Source organism: Mesoplodon densirostris, chromosome 4 (assembly GCF_025265405.1).
Source record: "Mesoplodon densirostris isolate mMesDen1 chromosome 4, mMesDen1 primary haplotype, whole genome shotgun sequence".
Taxonomy (NCBI): domain Eukaryota; kingdom Metazoa; phylum Chordata; class Mammalia; order Artiodactyla; family Ziphiidae; genus Mesoplodon; species Mesoplodon densirostris.
In genome coordinates, this window is record NC_082664.1 from 141,272,518 (window position 1) to 141,293,139 (window position 20,622).

The 20,622-nt window shown below is 39.8% G+C and overlaps 1 protein-coding gene across 2 annotated transcripts in view; it reads right to left on the reverse strand.

Moving 5' to 3' along the window:
- TMOD3 (tropomodulin 3) overlaps window positions 1–20,622 on the reverse strand; it is a 91,851-nt gene that overhangs the window by 28,907 nt on the left and 42,322 nt on the right. For both annotated transcript variants that reach the window (XM_060097337.1, XM_060097336.1), the window contains exon 3: window positions 17,200–17,356. In XM_060097337.1, coding sequence (XP_059953320.1) covers window positions 17,200–17,356 — 157 coding nt within the window. The remainder of the gene's footprint in view (window positions 1–17,199; window positions 17,357–20,622) is intronic.

Consider the following 20,622-nt stretch of genomic DNA (forward strand, 5'->3'; position numbering starts at 1 on the left):
AGAAATGTTCTAAACTTAAGATTATGGTGATAGTTATACAGCTCTGTGAATGTACTAAAAACCACTGAATTGTACACTTTAAATGGGTAAATTTTATGATGTGGGTTGCACCTTAAACACATTCAGCCAGCTAGTGCTTATGCTTCTTAGTTAAAATCAGCTGTTCTCTGGGAAATACACAATCAGCAAACTGCTTGATTGATTTCATATTAACAGAAAATGCGTTTCTAAACATGTATGTTAATTTAAATTAGTCTCATATAAATTAGATTTAAGTTACAAATCTTAATTACTAAGAGATGCTGATAAATAGATCTCCATTATAATGGTTAATGTGATTTGTGCCCTCAATGTCTTGCAGGATGAGTGAAATGTTCAGCTTTTATTTGGTGTATAGGTATTATGTGTGTGTGTGTGCGTGTTTGCAGAGGGTAGGGAAATGTGTAAATTTGATACTGCTTTTATCCAAAACCAACTGTTAACAAAATTAGTACACCATTTTATTATGATCATCTTTCTTCTGATATGTTTTTTTAAAAATTATGGATTATTCTTTATAGAAATTTCAGTCTCACTCTGATAAAATGATTTAACATATATAAAGCAACTGGTATACAGTAAACGCAATAGACACATGTTAATTAGTTATTCTTATTTTCTCTGGAATTTCTTGCATGTGTACATGAGAAAGACACAGAGCGTTTTCCAAAACAAACAACCCAGGAGGACTGAAAACCATAAAGTCCCAAGTATCTATATCAGTCATTGTTTTTTAAAATTCACTCATTCATTCATTCATTCATTCATTTATGGCTGAGTTGGGTCTTTGTTGCTGCGCATGGGCTTTCTCTAGTTGTGGCGAGCGGGGGCTACTCTTCGTTGCGGTGTGCGGGCTTCTCATTGTGGTGGCTTCTCTTGTTGCAGAGCACAGGCTCTAGGTGTGTGGGGTTTCAGTAGCTGTGGCTCGTGGGCTCTAGAGCACAGGCTCAGTAGTTGTGGCACATGGGCTTAGTTGCTCCGCAGCGTGTGGGATCTTCCTGGACCAGGGCTTGAACCCATGTCCCGTGCATTGGCAGGTGGATTCTTAATCATTGCCCCACCAGGGAAGCCCTATATCAGTGATTCCCAAACTCAGAAAACGAAGATTGACTAGGCATGGATATTTTTGAAAAAGCTCCCTACGTGATTCTGATTTTTACCTACTCATGTTGATAAAGTGCTAATCTGTATAATTACAGCTCTGAAAAGATTAGGATGAGTACTCCTGTACTGATCTAATTTTACTTTTCCTCTCCTTGAAATATGTTCAAAAAGCTCTGACTTATAACTTTTAATATTTGTATTTATTTGAAATAACATAATGTCTTAAAAAATGGCTATTCACTTCTATTCTTCAGTACACAGCATTCTATCTAAATACTTTATTTAACAAAGCAACATCTAAAACTGGATTTTTTAAAAACTGAAATTACAGTTCTTTATATTGTAGCAAAATATGAAAATAAGCAATGACAAGATCAGAAAAATCTCTTGACAAGTATGAAAAGATATGCTTGCCACCCCCAAATGAAACAAAACAAAAACAGGGCTATGACTCTGGGTTGCTAAGAATGTTGAAAGAGTTCAGTAATGTTTCTGTAACTACAAAATGGCAGCTAAGGAAATAGAAGAAACCAAGATAAGAATTCATATAATGGTAGCTTAAATGCATGGCATTTATCCAAACCTGTGTTTGTGCCAAGAGGAGGAAAAAAAAAAAAAGGAATATCTTGCCAAGATCCTTGTTATTGTTCTAAAATAAGTAAGATACTATGAACCAAATTAACAATTTTATTGCCAGGACCTTTCTTCACAAGTCCTCATCTCTTTTGCTCCGATATCAAGTTACAGCTACTACAATGTTAAGAATTATCTTAGTCATGGTCCCATCCTTGCTAAGTATATAAAATGTACAATAACTAGGGGCTTCCCTGGTGGTGCAGTGGTTGAGAGTCCGCCTGCCGATGCAGGGGACACGGGTTCGTGCCCCGGTCCGGGAAGATCCCACATGCCGCGGAGCAGCTGGGCCCGTGAGCCATGACCGCTGAGCCTGCGCGCCCGGAGCCTGTGCTCTGCAACGGGAGAGGCCACAACAGTGAGAGGCCCGCGTACCACAAAAAAAAAAAAAAAAAAGTACAATAACTAGAAACAGACGAGTCTCTTAGTTATTTCATTTCTACAGAGGTGAAAGGCCCTAGCTAATTTTACTATGTGTATGTTTATAAGCTACCTTGTTCCAGAAAAGATTTAAGGGAACTAGGCCACTATAATCTCCACAGGGGGCTTTGGGATATCCTTTTGACAGGAAGTGCACAAACCTCAAATCAACCAAACCAAAGGATGAGGGGGCAGATACTGGAAAGGCATTTTTGGTTTGACCCAACAGCACACATGACACCTGCTCAATACTACAATATGATCACCAATAAATGCTTCTTTATTCAACAAATGTTCAGTGAGCATGTATATACTAGATAATGAGCTAGAAAGATAACATAAGGAAAATGAAATATGAGATTCTTTACTTTGAGGAGCTTATACTCTAGTTGGGGAAACAGGATATCTATTGTATATGATTCTGGAGACTTCCACTTCTGGCCAAGATGGAGTAATAGGGTCAGGATTTACCCATGACTGAAACAACCCCAAAATGGACAAAATATAAGAAAGTTTACAAGACACTGATCATCAGGCAAAAAAGAACAGTGATTCCTGAGAGATGAGAAATAAAGTGAGCTCCATGACTGCCCAGGTTACTGCCTGGAGAAAAGTGTCCAGGCTGCAGCACAGGGAACAGAACCCAGGCAGAGCCTGGGGAACTATCTGAACTGAAGAGACACAGCTGAGGTCCAGAAAGACGAGGGCAGCCAGCATTTATAGAACAGAGTGCCAGAGAGGACAGAGTTACACAGCGCACTCTGGAGATCTGCAGAGCCCTGCCTTTTAGCGTTCAGCAGAGCAGCACATGTGTATGATGAAACTACCTTGGGCCAAGGTAAAAAAAATCTGAAAAAATTAGAAATAACAGTGCACAGGCTCATGCAGGGCTGGGAATAGAACGTGCTCCCACCAGCCAGACTGGAAAACCTCATAATTCACAGGGCACTGGGTAGGGAACTCAGGAGAGTCTTGCCTCAGTAGTGGAGAAATAATGAGCCCTAGACCGAACACTGCTCCAGTCCCACCTAACAAATCTGAAAAGCAAGACCCTAAAGGATCAAATGACCAAATTGTTTCCAAGTAACTTAATCTTCTCTCAGAATGAAACTCAAGACTATTTATAGGGGTATCAAAATATCCAGCACCCAAAAAGTTAAAATTCATAATGTCTGGTATCCAATAAAAAATTACCAGCATGCAAAGAAGCAGGGAAATTCGACCCGTAAGGAAGAGAAAAAAAAAATCAATACATCAAAACTGACTTAGCAATGACAGATGATAAAATCAGCAGGTAAGGATGTTAAAACAGTTATTATAATTATATTCCATATGTTCAAAATGTTATATAGAGCCATGGAAGATATGAAACAAAAAAAAAGTTGGAAAGAGAACAAAGAACTGATGGGACAAACAGAAAAGATATACTATGTTAACACTAATCTAAAGAAAGCAACATTGGTTATATTAATATCAGACAAAGTAGATTTCAGAGCAAAGAATATTACCAGGGATAAAGAAGGTCATTCCATAATGATAAAATGGGCAATGCATAAAGAGGATATACAAGCTTAAATCAACTAAAAAGAAAAAACATGGGGGGAGGAGTCAAGATGGTGGTGTGGGAGGATGGGGAGTTAGCGTCTCCCCACAACTAGGCCACGTGCCGGCCACTGATGGAGGACTCTAACCCCCAAGGAGACGGGAGGAACCCCAGAGTGAACCAGTAGGATGTAGGGGGACTGAAGGGGGAGGAGAAGTAGAGGCCCGACAAGATCAGCACCCCTGAAGCTGGAGAGATCAGGAGAGGCAGGTGGCAGGGACTCTCTGGGAAGAGTGGGAGAGGAGTAGAGGGTCATTGCCTGGACCACTGGGGCTGGGGAGCCTGCTGAGCTCGCAAGCCGGTTCCCCATCTTTCCAAAGCCCCCTCCAGGCCACATGGGTCCTGGGGGCATAGGAGGGAGGCCAGAGAAATCAGGAGACGCAGGCGGGAGGGGCCCTCCCACACCCCAGACCGGAGGAGCAGGAGAGGAGAGGAGGGTGTTTGACCCACCCACTTGAGTCCAGGAAGCCTGCTGCGCTCCCAGGTGAGGGCCCCTGCCCTCTGAGACTGGGACCCTTCAGGTCCTTGAGCCTAAGCCCCACCCCACACAGCCCCCAGGGCCTTTTCCAGTGCTGTGGGTCCTGAGCATTGGCCCTGCCCACCATCCAAACCTCGCCCTTGCTTAGGCCCTGCTCTCCACAGCCAAGGCCTTCCCCCCTCCTTTTATTTATTATTATTTTTCTTTTCCCTCCTCCTCTTTTTTTTACTATTGTGGTACTGATGTACCTTCCACTTGTTGATTCATCTATATTTTTATTTTTACATTCTTTCTAACATATCTGTTAGTTTACTAGTCTAATTTTTTTTTTTTTACTTTGTTATTGTTCTTTTTTTTTTTTTTTGCCACCCCATGCAGCTTGTGGGATCTTGATTTGCTAGCATGGGGTCGGGTGGAAGCTCCTGCGGTGCGAGCTCTGAGTCTGAACCACTGGACTAACAGACACCTTCAGACCCCAGGGAATATTCATCGGAGTGAGATCTCACAGATTTCCTCATCTCAGCACCAAGACCCAGCTCTACCCAATAGCCTACAAACTCCAGTGTTGGAAGCCTCAGGCCAAACAACGAGTAAAACAGGAACACAATCCCACTCATTAAAAAAAAAAAAAAAAAAAAGATGGCAAAAAAATATGTCACAGATGAAGGAGCAAGGTAAAAACCTACAAGACCAAACAAATGAAGAGGAAATAGGCAATCTACCTGAAAAGGAATTCAGAGTAATGATAGTAAAGACGATCCAGAATCTCGGAAATAGAATAGAAGCGTGGATTGAGAAAATACAAGAAATGTTTAACAAAGATCTAGAAGAACTAAAGAACAAACAAACAGATGAACAACACCATAACTGAAATGAAAAGTACATTAGAAAGAATCAATAACAGAATAATGGAGGCAGAATAACAAATAAGTGAGCTGGAAGACAAAATGGTGGAAATAACTGCCGAGGAGCAGAATAAAGAAAAAAGAATGCGGGCTTCCCTGGTGGCGCAGTGGTTGAGAGTCCACCTGCCGATGCAGGGGACACAGGTTCATGCCCCGGTCCGGGAAGATCCCACATGCCGCGGAGCGGCTAGGCCCGTGAGCCATGGCCGCTGAGCCTGCGTGTCCGGAGCCTGTGCTCCGCAACGGGAGAGGCCACAACAGTGAGAGGCCCGCGTACCGCAAAAAAAAAAAAAAAGAAAAGAAAAAAGAATGAGAAGAATTGAAGACAATCTCAGAGACCTCTGGGACAACACTAACCGCACCAACATTCGAATTATAGGGGTCCCAGAAGAAGAAGAGAAAAAGAAAGGGTCTGAAAAAATATTTGAAGAGATTAAAGTGGAAAATTTTCCTAATATGGGAAAGGAAATAGTCACCCAAGTCCAGGAAGCACAGAGAGTCCCATACAGGGTAAACCCTAGGAAAAACACACCAAGACACATATTAATCAAACTAACAAAAATTAAATTCAAAGAAAAAATATTAAAAGCAGCAAGGGAAAAACAAAAAATAATATACAAAGGAATCCCCATAAGGTTATCAGCTGAGTTTTCAGTGGAAACTCTGCAGGCCAGAAAGGGAGTGGCAGGATATAGTTAAAGTGATGAAAGAGAAAAAACTACAGCCAAGATTACTCTACCCAGCAAGGATCTCATTCAGATTTGATGGAGAAGTCAAAAGCTTTTCAGACAAACAACAACTAAGAGAATTCAGCACCACCAAACCAGCTTTACAACACATGCTAAAGAAACTTCTCTAAGCGGGAAACACAAGACAAGAAGAAGACCCACAAAAACAAACCCAAAACAATTAAGAAAATGTAATAGGAGCATACATACTGATAATAACCTTGAATGTAAATGGATTAAACGTCCCAACCAAAAGACACAGACTGGCTGAATGGATACAAAAACAAGACCCATATATATGCTGTCTACAAGAGACCCACTTCAGACCTAGGGACACATACAGACTGAAAGTGAAGGGATGGAAAAAGATATTCCATGCAAATGGGAATCAAAAGAAAGCTGGAGTAGCAATACTCATATCAGATAAAAGAGACTTTAAAATAAAGACTGTTATAAGAGGTAAGGAGGGACACTACATAATGATCAAGGGATCAATTCAAGAAGAAGATATAACAATTGTAAATGTTTATGCACCAAACATAGGAGCACCTCAATACATAAGGCAAATGCTAACAACCATGAAAGGAGAAATCGACAGTAATGCGATAATAGTAGGGGACTGTAGCACCCTACTTACACCAATGGACAGATCATCCAACAGAAAATAAATAAGGAAACACAAGCTTTAAATGACACAACAGACCAGATAGATCTAATTAATATTTATAGAACATTCCACCCAAAAGTGGCAGAATACACTTTCCTCTCAACTGCACATGGAACATTCTCTAGGACAGATCACATCTTGGGTCATAAATCAAGCCTCAGAAAATTTAAGAAAATTGAAATCACAGCAAGGAGCTTTTCTGACCATGATGCTATGAGATTGGAAATCAATTACAGGAAAAAGACTGTAAAAAACACAGATACATGGAGGCTAAACAGTGCACTACTAAATAACCAAGAGATTACTGAAGAAATCAAAGAAGAAATAAAAAAATACATAGAAACAAATGACAACAGAAACACAGCAACCCAAACTGTATGGGACGCAGCAAAAGCAGTTCTAAGAGGGAAGTTTATGACAATTCAATCTCACCTCAAGAAACAAGAAAAATCTCAAATAAACAATCTAACCCTACACTTAAAACAACTAGAGAAAGAAGAACAAAGAAAACCCAAAGTCAGTAGAAGGAAAGAAATCATAAAGATCAGACAGAAATAAATGAAATAGAAAAGAAGAAAACAATAACAAAGATCAATAAAACTAACAGCTGGTTCTTTGAGAAGATAAACAAAATTGAAAAACCCTAAGCCAGACACATCAAGAAAAAAGGGAGAGGACGCAAATCAATAAAGTTAGAAATGAAAAAGGAGAAATCACAACTGACACTGCAGAAATACAAAGGATTATAAGAGACTACTACAAACAACTATATGTCAATAAAATGGAAAACGAAGAAATGGACAAATTCTTGGAAAGGTACAATTTTCCAAGACTGAACCAGGAAGAATTAGAAAATATAAACAGACCTATCACAAGTACTGATATTGAAACTGTAATTAAAAATCTTCCAACAAACAAAAGTCCAGGACCAGATGGCTTCACAGGTGAATTCTATCAAACATTTAGAGAAGAGCTAACACCTATCCTTCTCAAACTCTTCCAAAAAATTGCAGAGGGAGAAACACTCCCAAATTCATTCTACAAAGCCACCATCACCCTGATACCAAAACCAGAAAAAGATATCACACAAAAAAGATAATTATAGGGCTTCCCTGGTGGCGCAGTGGTTGAGAGTCCGCCTGCCGATGCAGGGGACACAGGTTCATTCCCTGGCCCGGGAAGATCCCATATGCCGCGGAGCAGCTGGGCCCGTGAGCCATGGCCGCTGAGCCTGCGCATCCGGAGCCTGTGCTCCACAACGGGAGAGGCCACAACAGTGAGAGGCCCGTGGGCCGCAAAAAAAAAAAAAAAAAAAAAGATAATTATAGACCAGTATCAATGATGAACATAGATGAAAAAATCCTGAACAAAATAACAGAATCCAGCAGCACATTAAAAGGATCATAGACCATGATCAAGTGGGATTTATCCCAGGGATGCAAGGATTCTTCGATATATGCAAATCAATCAATGTGATACACCACATTAACAAATTAAGGAATAAAAACCATATGAGCATCTCAATAGATGCAGAAAAAGCTTTCAACAAAATTCAACACCCATTTATGATAAAAACTCTCCAGAGGGCTTCCCTGGCGGCGCAGTGGTTGAGAGTCCGCCTGCCGATGCAGGGGACACGGGTTCATGCCCCGGTCCGGGAAGATCCCACATGCCGTGGAGCGGCTGGGCCCGTGAGCCATGGCCGCTAAGCCTGCACGTCCGGAGCCTGTGCTCCGCAACGGGAGAGGCCACAACAGTGAGAGGCCCGCGTACCGCAAAAAAAAAAAAAAAAAAAAAAAAAAAAACCTCTCCAAAAGTGGGCTTAGAGGGAAACTACCTCAACATAATAAAGGCCATATATGACAAACCAACAGCAAGCATATTCTCAGTGGTGAAAAACTGAAAGCATTTCCACTAGGATTAGGAACAAGACAAGGATACCCACCCTCGCCACTGTTATTCAACATAGTTTTGGAAGTCTTAGCCATGGCAATCAGAAAAGAAAAAGAAATAAAAGGAATACAAATTGGAAAAGAAGAAGTAAGACTGCCACTGTTTGCCGGTGACATGATGTTATACATAGAGAATCCTAAAGATGCCACCAGAAAACTACTAGAACTAATCAATGAATTTGGTAAAGTTGCAGGATACAAAATTAATGCACAGAAATCTCTGGCATTCCTATACACCAACAACGAAAAATCAGAAAGAGAAATTAAGGAAACACTCCCATTTATCACTGCAACAAAAAGAATGAAATACCTAGGAATAAACCTGCTTAAGGAGGTGAAAGACTTGTACTCAGAAAACTATAAAACACTGATGAAAGAAATCAAAGATGACATAAACAGATGGAGAAATATACCACATTCTTGGATTGGAAGAATCAATACTGTGAAAATGACTATACTACAATATACAGATTCAGTGCAATCCCTATCAAACTACCAATGGCATTCTTCACAGAAGTAGGACAAAAAATCTTACAGTTCATATGGAAATACAAAAGACCCTGAATAGCCAAAGCAACCTTGAGAAAGAAAAACGGAGTTAGAGGAATAAGGCTCCCCAACTTTAAACTATACCACAAAGCTACAGTAATCAAGACAGTATGGTACTGCCACAAAAACAGAAAGATAGATCAGTGGTACAGGATAGAATGCCCAGAGATAAACCCACACACATAAGGGCACCTAATTTATGACAAAGGAGGCAAGAACATACAATGGAGAAGACAGCCTCTTCAATAAGTGGTGCTGGGAAAACTGGACAGCTACATGTTAAAGAATGAAATTAGAACACTACCTAACACCATACACAAAAATAAACTCCAAATGGATTAAAGACTAAAATGTAAGACCAGACACTATAAAACTCTTAGAGGAAAACATAGGAAAAACACTCTTTGACATAAACCACAGCAAGATCTTTTTAGACCCACCTCCTAGAGTAACGGAAATAAAAACAAAAACAAACAAATGGGACTTAATGAAACTTAAAAGCTTTTGCACAGCAAAGAAAGCCATAAACAAAACAAAAAGACAACCCTCAGAATGGGAGAAAATATTTGCAAATGAAACAACGGACAAAGGATTAATGTCCAAAATATACAAACAGCTCATGGAGCTCAACGTCAAATAAACAAACAATCCAGTTAAAAAATGGGCAGAATACCTAAATAGACATTTTACCAAGGAAGACATACAGATGGCCAAGAGGAACATGAAAAGATGCTCAACATCACTAATAATTAGAGAAATGCAAATCAAAACTACAATGAGGTATCACCTCACGCCAGTCAGAATGGCCATTATCAAAAAAGCTAGAAACAATAAATGCTGGAAAGGGTGTAGTGAAAAGGGAACCTTCCTGCACTGTTGGTGGGAATGTAAATTGATACAACCACTATGGAAGATAGTATGGAGGTTCCTTAAAAAACTAAAAATAGAACTACCATATGACCTAGCAATCCCATTACTGGGCGTATACCCTGAGAAAACCATAATTCAAAAAGAGACGTGCGCTACAATGTTCACTGCAGCACTATTTACAATAGCCAGGACATCGAACCAACCTAAATGTCCATTGACAGATGAATGGATAAAGAAGATGTGGGACACATATACAATGGAATATTACTCAGCCATAAAAAGAAACGAAATTGAGTTATTAGTAGTGAGGTGGATGGACCTAGAGTCTGTCATACAGAGTGAAGTAAGTCAGAAAGAAAAAAACAGATACCGTATGCTAACACATATATATGGAATCTAAAAAAAAAAGGTACTGATGAACCTAGTTGCTGGGCAGGAATAAAGAGGTAGATATCGAGAATGGACTTGATGACATGGGGTGGGTGGGCAAAGCTGGGGCGAAGTGAGAGTAGCATCAACATATATACACTACCGAATGTAAAATAGTTGGCTGGTGGGAAGCAGCAGCAAAGCATGGGAGATCAGTTCAGTGCTTGGCGATGACCTAGAGGGATGGGATAGGGAGGATGGGAGGGAGGCTCGTGAGGGAGGGGATATGGGGACATGTGTATGCATATGGATGATTCGCTTTGCTGTGCAACAGAAACTATCACGGTATTGTGAGGCAATTATACTCCAATAAAGATCTACTAAAAAAGAAAAAAAATCTAATAACAGAGCCTCACAGTGTATGATTCTGGAACAATTAAAATCAAAATTCTGTGATATGCAAATTATATACAGACATGTTGGAGGGAAAGGAATATCCAGAGTGGGTATGTTTATACAGGGAAAGTTTCCCATAAAACATGAACAATCCATCAGGCTAACTCCCCACCCCAAAGGAGTAGTGAGTGAATCATTCAAAAGATACAGTGACTAGTCTCCAAAGGAGATGCCTGCATCTGCATGACTAATTTAAATAGCCCAGTCTACATATCAGTGCCTGATAAGACCACTTTTTAGAGGTATATAAAGGACATTTAGAATTTATGAAATTTGAGTACAAAAATAGAGCCAGTCTTTATCTTGAATTTAGTGGAAACCAACTGCACACTCACAGTTACATAATCCTGCTGATTTAGGCAGTTTATAACTATGATCCTCTGGTTTAAGAAATCAAGTCTGCCTTTCCTCCAAAAAGAAATCATGTACTCAGAAAGATGAGGGAAGCATCTTTCAGAAGAGTGACTATAGTAAGTTTTCTGGAAGGCTAAGGGAACTGTGAATAAATAATCTAGAAAGTATATGAGAACCCTTAGTTTAAGGCAATCTGGTTAAATTCACCTTAGTAAGCAGAGCAGGGCATAGGAGATTCTTGGGAAGAAAACCCAAGGGCATTCCTTTATCCAGGAGAGGAAGGGAAACCACCAGAAAGAATAGATGGCTCTACCCCAAGGGCCAACTGGGAGCACAGGCATGCTCTTCAAGGAGGGGAGGGGCCCAACCTAGGAGTGTCAGTGGCTTGAAGGGAGGGGTTCTTTGGTGGTGCACAGGAGAGAGTGTACAAGGTGCAGCAGGCTCTAGTCTATGAAATAAGGGACAATAAGGGGGAAAAAAGTCATAGGCTAGGTAAGGGTAAAGTGTGATGTTAGACATGGGGAGGAAGACTCCTGGCAAAGCAAAGCAAAATGAGAGTCAGTAAGAAGTATTAAAAACTGGGCCCACGTGAGCGGCTGGGCCTGTGAGCCATGGCCGCTGAGCTTGCACGTCCGGAGCCTGTGCTCCGCAACGGGAGAGGCCACAGCAGTGAGAGGCCCGCGTACTGCAAAGAATTAAAAAAATAAAGAAAAAAAAAAAAAACTGGGCCCAATTATTTCTCTAAGTGTCAAATCCATGGCAAGGCTCTGAGCCTTATCTATCCTGGAGACAGAATATTCAAGACATGTAAAAATATGATGAGAAATAACAACCAGTCCGAACTCTGCATTTTCACCATTCTCAGGAATGAGAAAGAGCTGGATAAATACTTCACCCTTGGTCTATGCCTCAGTTACATCTTCTGCAACATTTCAAGGAGAAAGAGGTAAAAAGCTTCCCAACATTTTAATATTATATATTCAAGCAAATGGAACATTATATTGCAATTATGTTATTGTTTTAATTTTTGTAAACACTTAGTTTCTCAACATTTTGAACATAGTAGGCCCACAGCAAAGACATTTCCATTAATCTCTACCAAGATTACTTGATACCATGATACCATTCCTACCATGAGCTTGTTAGATTTAGATGAACTTAACAGTGTATATTGTGGATTCTACTGTAAATAATGCACTTAAAAACAATCCTTAATATATCTTTTGTCAGCTGTGCCTTATTAGCTGCCTAATACCTTCTTTTTTGCTGTCAACAAAATTACAGTTATTAAAAGGAGAACATTTATTACTGTAGGACAAAATGTTCCCCAAATGCATCAAAGACATAATGCCTTGAATTTCACCTAATTAGGATGAATTCCTCCTTCTCAGATGTTGACATATGCTTTTAATTCTGTAAAATGTACTATTATAAACAACCATTTTACAAATCACAAAATGAAATTACTAATATATCTCTATATAACAACCCTCAAGTGTTCTTACTCTGTAGGTCTTTTCGAGGCAGTCTGAGATGATCTAGAAAGATAAAATTTGGCATGAGTGTACAGTTTTTGTTCATGGTCAGAAAGAAAAATCATGAAATGTCCAATTTTCAGTTTTATGGGGATTCCCTTTTGTCATACCAGTTCTGTATAATTTCAGCTCCAGAAAGAGTGTGTCTTTAAGTTAAAAAATAACAAGTATAATTAATCATCATTTAGTCTCAGAACATAAGAAAGTAGTTGGATAACTATTCCTTTTAGTGGTTCCCCATTTTTCTTTTAAAAGAGAATTGAGTAGTCATCTTTAAAAATAATTTACAATGAGAGATCCCTATGAGATTCTGGCATATAACTTGGAAGGAGTTCAAGGAACTGAGTGAATCGCTATAACATTCCCTGGTACAGAAAACTAATACTGCCATTGGGGACTGAACTCTGAAACCAGTCATCTTAGTATGAAAAATGATTTAGTTTAGAGAACAATGGCACATTTTACAGATTCTAGCTAGTCTGAGTACACCAAAAAAGTAAAATGCTCTTATTTCTTAACAGGTTTGCAAACTGTTTTAAGAAGAACCAGGAGAAACTCTTCTGTCTGGGAAGGCATTCTCCATCTGAAAGTCTATCTCCTGTGAAATAAGCCATTAAGTAAGAAACCTGGGACTCAACCCAGGTGTTTAGGTAAAGAGTCATTGGAGAGGCAGCTTAAAAAAAACAAGCTTCTGAATTCTCAGAGCTAAGGAGGGGATTCACATTTAGCTTGATTGGAAGGTATGCTAATACGACGTAGATGAATTATTCTGAGGATCTTCTGGAATGTGATCAAAATCTTGGGGATGAGACCCAAAGAAAGGAAGGCATACTAGTGACTACGAATAACTAAGGCCAACCAATTTAAGGATGAGCTCAGGGTGGCTTTAAGAAGCTGAGAGCCGTCTCTTATCTGTATTTCAAAACAGAGCTCTGCAACCAAAGTTCTCCAATTGTTGAAGGTAAACTTGCCCTTCTTCATGTCTACAATACTGTAACATGGCTTTTAAGGCTTGGTCTGAGGAACATGACACATAGAGGGCCCATAAATAAACGCATGCACCTATGGTCAACTCATCTATGACAAAGGGGGCAAGAATATACAATAGAGAAAAGACAGTCTCTTCAATAAGTGGTGCTGGGAAAACTGGACAGCTACATGTAAAATAATGAAATTAGAACATTCTCTAACACCATATACAAAAATAAACTCAAAATGGATTAAAGACCTAAATGTAAGACCTGAAGCCATAAAACTCCTAGAAGAAAACATAGGCAGAACACTCTTTGACATAAATCTTAGTACTTTTTTGGATCTGTCGCCTAAGGCAAAAGAAAAGCAAAAATAAACAAACAGGACGTGATTAAATTTAAAAGCTTTTTGCACAGCAAAGGAAACCAAGACAACCTACTGAATGGGAAAAAATACTTGCAAATGATATGACTGATAAGTGGTTAATACCCAAAATATATAAACAGCTCATAAAACACAACATCAATAAAACAAACAACCTGATTAAAAAATGGGCAGAAGACCTAAAGAGATATTTTTCCGAAGAAGACAAAGAGATGGCCAACAGACACATAAAAAGGTGCTCAACGTCAGAATCACCAGAGAAATGCAAATTAAAACCACAATGAGATATCACCTCACACCTGTCAGAATGGCTATCATCAAAAAAACCCACAAATAACAAAAGTTGGTGAGGACATGAAGAAAAGGGAACCCTTGGTGGGAATGTAAATTGGTGCAGCCACTGTGGAGAACAGTATGGAGGTTCCTCAAAAAACTAAAAATAGAACTACCATATGATCCAGCAATTCCAGTCCTGTGTATACATCTGAAGAAAACAAAAACACTAATTCAAAAAGATACATGAACCCAATGTTCATGGCAGCATTATTTACAATAGCCAAGATATGGAAGCAACCTAAGTGTCCAACAACAGATGAACGGATAAAGAAGATGTGGTATGTATATACAATGGAATAGTACTCAGCCATTAAAAAGAATGAAATTTTGCCATTTGCAACAACATGGATGGACTTGGATGGTATTATGCTTAGTGAAATAAGTCAGAGAAAGACAAATACCACATGTTATCACTTATATGTGGAATCTAAAAAATAAAACAAACTGGTGAATACAACAAAAAAACAGACTCACAGATATAGAAAACAAACTAGTGGTTACCAGGGGGAGAGGAAAGGGGGTGGGGGCAAAATAGGGATAGGGTATTAAGAGGTACAAACCACTATGTATAAAATAAATAGGATAGGGACTTCCCTGGTGGTCCAGTGGGTAAGACTCCGAGCTCCCAATGCAAGGGGCCTGGGTTTGATCCCTGGTCGGGGAACTAGATCCCGCATGCATGCTGCAACTAAGAGTCCACATGCTGTAACTAAAGATCCTGCGTGCCACAACTAAGGCCCGGCACAGCCTAAATAAATACGTATTTAAAAATAAATAAATAAATAGGGTACAAGGATATACTGTACAGCATAGGGAATATAGGTAATATTTTATAATAACTAAATGAAGTATAACCTTTAAAAATGTGAATCACTGTGTTGTATACCTGAAACTTATAAACTGTACATCAACTATACCTCAATTTTTAAAAAAAGGAATGAATGAACGAATGAATGAATAAATAAAACTCTCTCTACACACACACACACACACACACACACACACACACACACACACACACTTTTGGTTCTATTTCTCTGGAGAACCCTGACTAATACAAGTATCTAAGGTAGTGATTCTCAACTAGAGATAAGGGGAAGTGGGGTCGATAAAAAGAGCAGAGGGCTTGGGGATGATAATTTTGAAAAGGCATTATGGGCAGACCTTGTGGAATACCTACTCAAAAGCCATTCACAACCTTCAGCTATTAAAGAGGTGGGAATACTAAAACGAATTTTCCACCTTCCCCTGCAGCTAAGGGATAGCCATGTAACAGAGCTGTGGCCAGAAGGGCTTCCTTCCCAAATAAAAAGCTAAAGCCTTACTAGGAGAAAGCACTATGCTCTAACCGTTCTCCCCTCCTGGCCTACTAAGGATTCAGATGTAAACCCGGTGCCTGGAAGAGCTGAAGATCAACTCTGCTGCTGCCACCGTTCCCCAGTGTTCCATGCACAGCATTTTAAAGAGGAGTGCAAGCAGAATCGGCCTTCTTAGGCCAACCTGTACTGAAAGCTGAGAAATTTAACCTACTTCATGTTAAATGTTATTATATAGACAGCTTTTAAAATTATAGCTGTACTCCTCCTCCACTGAGGCTAGCTAAGGTCAAAATCTGCAATGGGGGGGGCTTCCCTGGTGGCACAGTGGTTAATAATCTGCCTGCCAAAGCAGGGGACATGGGTTCGATCCCTGGTCCGGGAAGATCCCACATGCTGCGGAGCAACTAAGCCCGTCTGCCACAACTACTGAGCCTGCACTCTAGAGCCTGCAAGCCACAACTACTGAGCCCGTGTGCCAGAACTACTGAAACCCACACACGTAGAGCCCATGTTCTGCAACAAGAGAAGCCACTGCAATGAGAAGCCCGTGCACTGCAACGAAGAGTAGCCCCCGCTCGCTGCAACTAGAGAAAGCCTGAGTACAGCAATGAAGACACAACACAGCCAAAAATAAATAAATAAATAAATAAAATTTAAAAAAAAATCTTCAATGGGAAGGACTTGGACTAGAAGAATTTCCTGAAAGTAATGATTATGAAGCACTGACAATTAAAATTATAATGGTTATGAATCAATGAATTAATAAGGAAGGCTGTAGGGTAAGAGTCTTTGAAAATATGTCCTGAATTTTTTTATGGCATTCCACTTTAAAGACAGGAGTTAGAATTGAGTGGCACTTTGACATCACTGCATTTTGTAATACAGTAGTGCATTTAAAATTTTACCTCAGTACACTTTTAATATTTGCTACAGTTGAGAACTAAAGAATTCTAAAGAGAACTAAAAATCACTGCGTAATAAAACCTCACTAACAAATCATTAACAAGGAACTTACTGGCCAAGTACGTGAATGTAAAGGAAGTGCCCAAATTACCTAATATTTATTTGTTTGTTTGTTTGTTTGTTTTTGGCTGTGTTGGGCCTTCATTGCTGTGCACTTGCTTTCTCTAGTTGTGGCGAGCGGGGGCTACTCTTCACTGCAGTACACGGGCTTCTCGTTGCAGTGGCTTCTCTTGTTGTGGAGCACGGGCTCTAGGCATGCGGGCTTCAGCAGCTGTGGTTCGTGGGTTCTAAAGTGCAGGCTCAGTAGTTGTGGCACATGGGCTTAGTTGCTCCACAACATGTGGGATCTTCCCAGACCAGGGCTTGAACCCATGTCCCCTGTGTTGGCAGGAGGATTCTTAACCACTGCACCACCAGGGAAGTCCCCTAATAATTTTTACAGTCAACAGTATCATATCTTTGAGGCTATCAATGATGCACCTTTAAAAATATTTTCTCCAGTCCTACCTGTAAGAAGAAAAATCGAGTGCTGTCAAATAATGACTTCAAAATTCTGTGCTTACCTTTTTTTTCTCCAGTGTAGGGCACATAGTCTTCCCTGTCCTTATGCTCCAAAGCTTCCTTCTCCAAATATGAAAGGAGGTGTTCTCTATCAAATGGCCCTGTGGCAGACTTTGATGTCTGGTTCTTCTGCCGGAACCCTGCAGGCAGAAGGGCATTCTGCCAAAGAGAATGAATCAGCCATTATGACCAGCAAGAATGCCAGTGCTATATACATCCAGATGTTACCATCTAAGAAAGATTTATAGACTAGAATGGGATGTAGGCATTAAAGACTTCATTACAGGGTTTTAGAGCAGCAACATAAAAGTGTTCCAAACAAAGTTTTTAAAAATTAGGTAGAATTCACTTACATTATTATTAAAATAGGCACATTCACCTTTTCTTCAGAAAGTATTCTACTAGCAGGAAACACCCTTTACTTTTTAAGTATCCTGGGACAGTAATGATAAATAGTTTGTAATGCTTAATAACAGCTCAGCATATATGTATACATAGAAAATAATTCCATTGCAAAAGAATGTTAAATGACTATATACATCATAGTCCTTCATAATGTCTGCTATTTCATCATAAAGACTTTCTCAGAAGAAAAACATGTATATCATACAGTAGGGTATCAGGATATTAATGTTTACTTGTTTGTGTTTAAATGCAAAGGTTCAACTTCTGCGTGTACGTTATGTGTGTATATATCAGCACTAGGACGTATCTGCAGCAACCACTGTCACTGCTACTCAAGACACTCAGAGATTCTCACGGCAAGAGTTATATCCCTAGGTTTCCACCTGGGTACAGCCTTTTTGAGTGCATGGAGTAACTGAGAGTCGGGGAGGGGTGAGAGGCAATGGGCTAAAGTTGTCCCTTTTAGTCCCTACTCTGTATTTTCACTAAGCCCAGGAATAACAAGCGGTGACTAAACAATGTGAGCTGCATCTTTTTGCTTGTCAAAAACCGAAGAGGTGATACTACCTTGTCTCACAATTCCCAAGTATTCTTTGCTTTGAAAATGGGAGATGGCCAGAAAAGTTACACAAAAGGGCCAACTCTGTTCTACAACACCTCACAATATTGGCAAGGATGCTGAATCTCCTAGGTGTTATAAGATCATTTTTCATTACAAAGAGTGATCTTATATGGATAATGATAATAAGAAATACTCATTTTATAACTAGAAAATATGGCACTTCAACTTTGGCCATTTGCTGAAATCCACAATAATTTTCATAAAATTCACCTTTCTGTTTTCCTCATGTAATGGTGTATGCATAACACAGAAAGCTCACCTATCAAAATGAAATACAAGAGGTTTTTCCTAACCATGCACCAAAAAAGTTTCTACAACACAAAACTGTGTATAGGAATATAAAAAAGAAACACAAGATTTCTACCCTCAGACTTTGAAATCAAGACAAGACTTGTACATGAAGAATCCATTCTCAACAAACCATCAAGTCCTATCCATTTTTACTTCCTAAAAAACTGTCTAACTTTTCTCCATCTGCAATACCATTACTTTGGTCTACACTATGATCCAAGCTGGGATGGACTATTACATTAGCCTCCCAACTGGTCTCCCTGGATCAGTTGCTGATACTCTTCAACCTTCACTCCCACCCGCTAAGGTCATCCTAGCCTCATCTCACATACCCTCCCGTTCTAACCACATCAGCCCTTGTTCCTCCCTGTACTTGCCATATACTTCTTTCCCTGGAATGCTCTGTCCATCCTTTTTTGCACCTCATTTTTCAGACTGCAGCTCCATTCCCCCAAGGAAAGCTTTTCCTGACCTCCCATTATATGCTCTTATATATGGCACGATTATTTGATTGATGTCTAATTCCTCACACTCCTACCAGACTATACATCATGAGGGCAAAGACCACATTTTTTGTTTTGATCACTCTCATATCCCTAAGCCTAGCATAGTACCTGAGATGTATAGGTTGCCCCCCACCCCAATACTTATTGAATAAAGATTTGAGAATACTTTTAAAGAAAAATGCTCGTTAAGGCAAATTAATATAAGTTACTTTCCTTCACCATCAATAAGGCACATGTATACATACTGCTACTTCATGGTGGTAGCAATGGAGTTGCATTATACCACCTGCCTGTTCAAGCCCATGTCAAACATACAGGTTTTAAATGATATGTTAGCTGAATCCTGGCCCTTAAAAACAGTCTTTGACCACAAAATAAATGACAGCTAACTGGCTTTGGAGGCTATGAGCTAAGCTTTATTAGCAGCACACTTTAATCAAGAAAGTTAATGGATCATAATTACTTAACAAATAGATTAAAAATCTCATTAAAATGACTGCCACTGAAAATTACATGCTTCTCCCTTGCAGTGGAATTTTGTTGTAATAATTTATTCCCAGTCTTAGAAACGAAAAAATACCTTTTGCCTAGGCTTGGCTGGCTGTCTTTTTGAGACAGAAGTTTTGAGAAAACACAGTTAAGCTAGCAAATAAATATACTGAATGCAGAGTAAGGAAAGTAAAATAGCCCTCCAAAATATAACAAAATAGCACCATATACAAACTTTATCTGCTCTTCTCTTATCTACCTTCTGAGACTTTGTAAGGTACAGTGTGTTCCTCTGGTTGAAGTAGCTGCTGTTACCCTGGCCCTCTTGTCTGCCCTGGTCCTTTACCGAAGCACTTTCCAAAAACTTCACCCAACGAGTGGCAAGCTGTCAGTAAACATCACTGTTCTTCTAGTCTCAACTAACAGTATCTGAGGTTGGGGAAGTTACAACTAGGGTTGGGGAGTCTGCAAAATACATCCAGAAGTTAGAACCCAAGCCTCCCCATACAAGAAGCAGGCCATGGATTTGCAAATAAGAAAATATAAGCCATCAGCTTTTAGACCTATAGAATAAAGCACGAGTTAAAGGGGACTCACTGTAGTTTAACAGAAAAACCACTAGACTAGGCCAGGGATCAATCAGGTAGTAAAGGATCTAGTCTCAGTTCTTTCCCTAATTGTAATAACTGAGGCAAGTCACCTAACTTTTGTTTTCCATCTGTGAAACAGAGGGCAAGCACTACATCAGTGTTTCTCAACCGGGTGTGTTTTCATCCCCCAGGGGACAACTGGCAATACCCGGAAACATTTTTGATTGTCACAGTTGGGGGGAGGGCATATTAATCACTTTTTAAATTTTCTGTATTTTATGATGCTTTGACATCTTGGGGGCCTTGTTAATCCTGGAAAGACTGCCCCTCCCAGGGCTAACTAATTCCTAAGGATAGCAAACAACTCCCCACAAGCCCCTGCCATGTGCCTCTCACATGAAAACCAGCCAATCCAGAGCCCACACCCCCGACCACCTCTTTCATCTTTCACACACCAAGCCAATACTTCCCCTGCCCTAAACTGCCCAGGGCCAGGAACTGGACAACTAGAGACCACTCCTG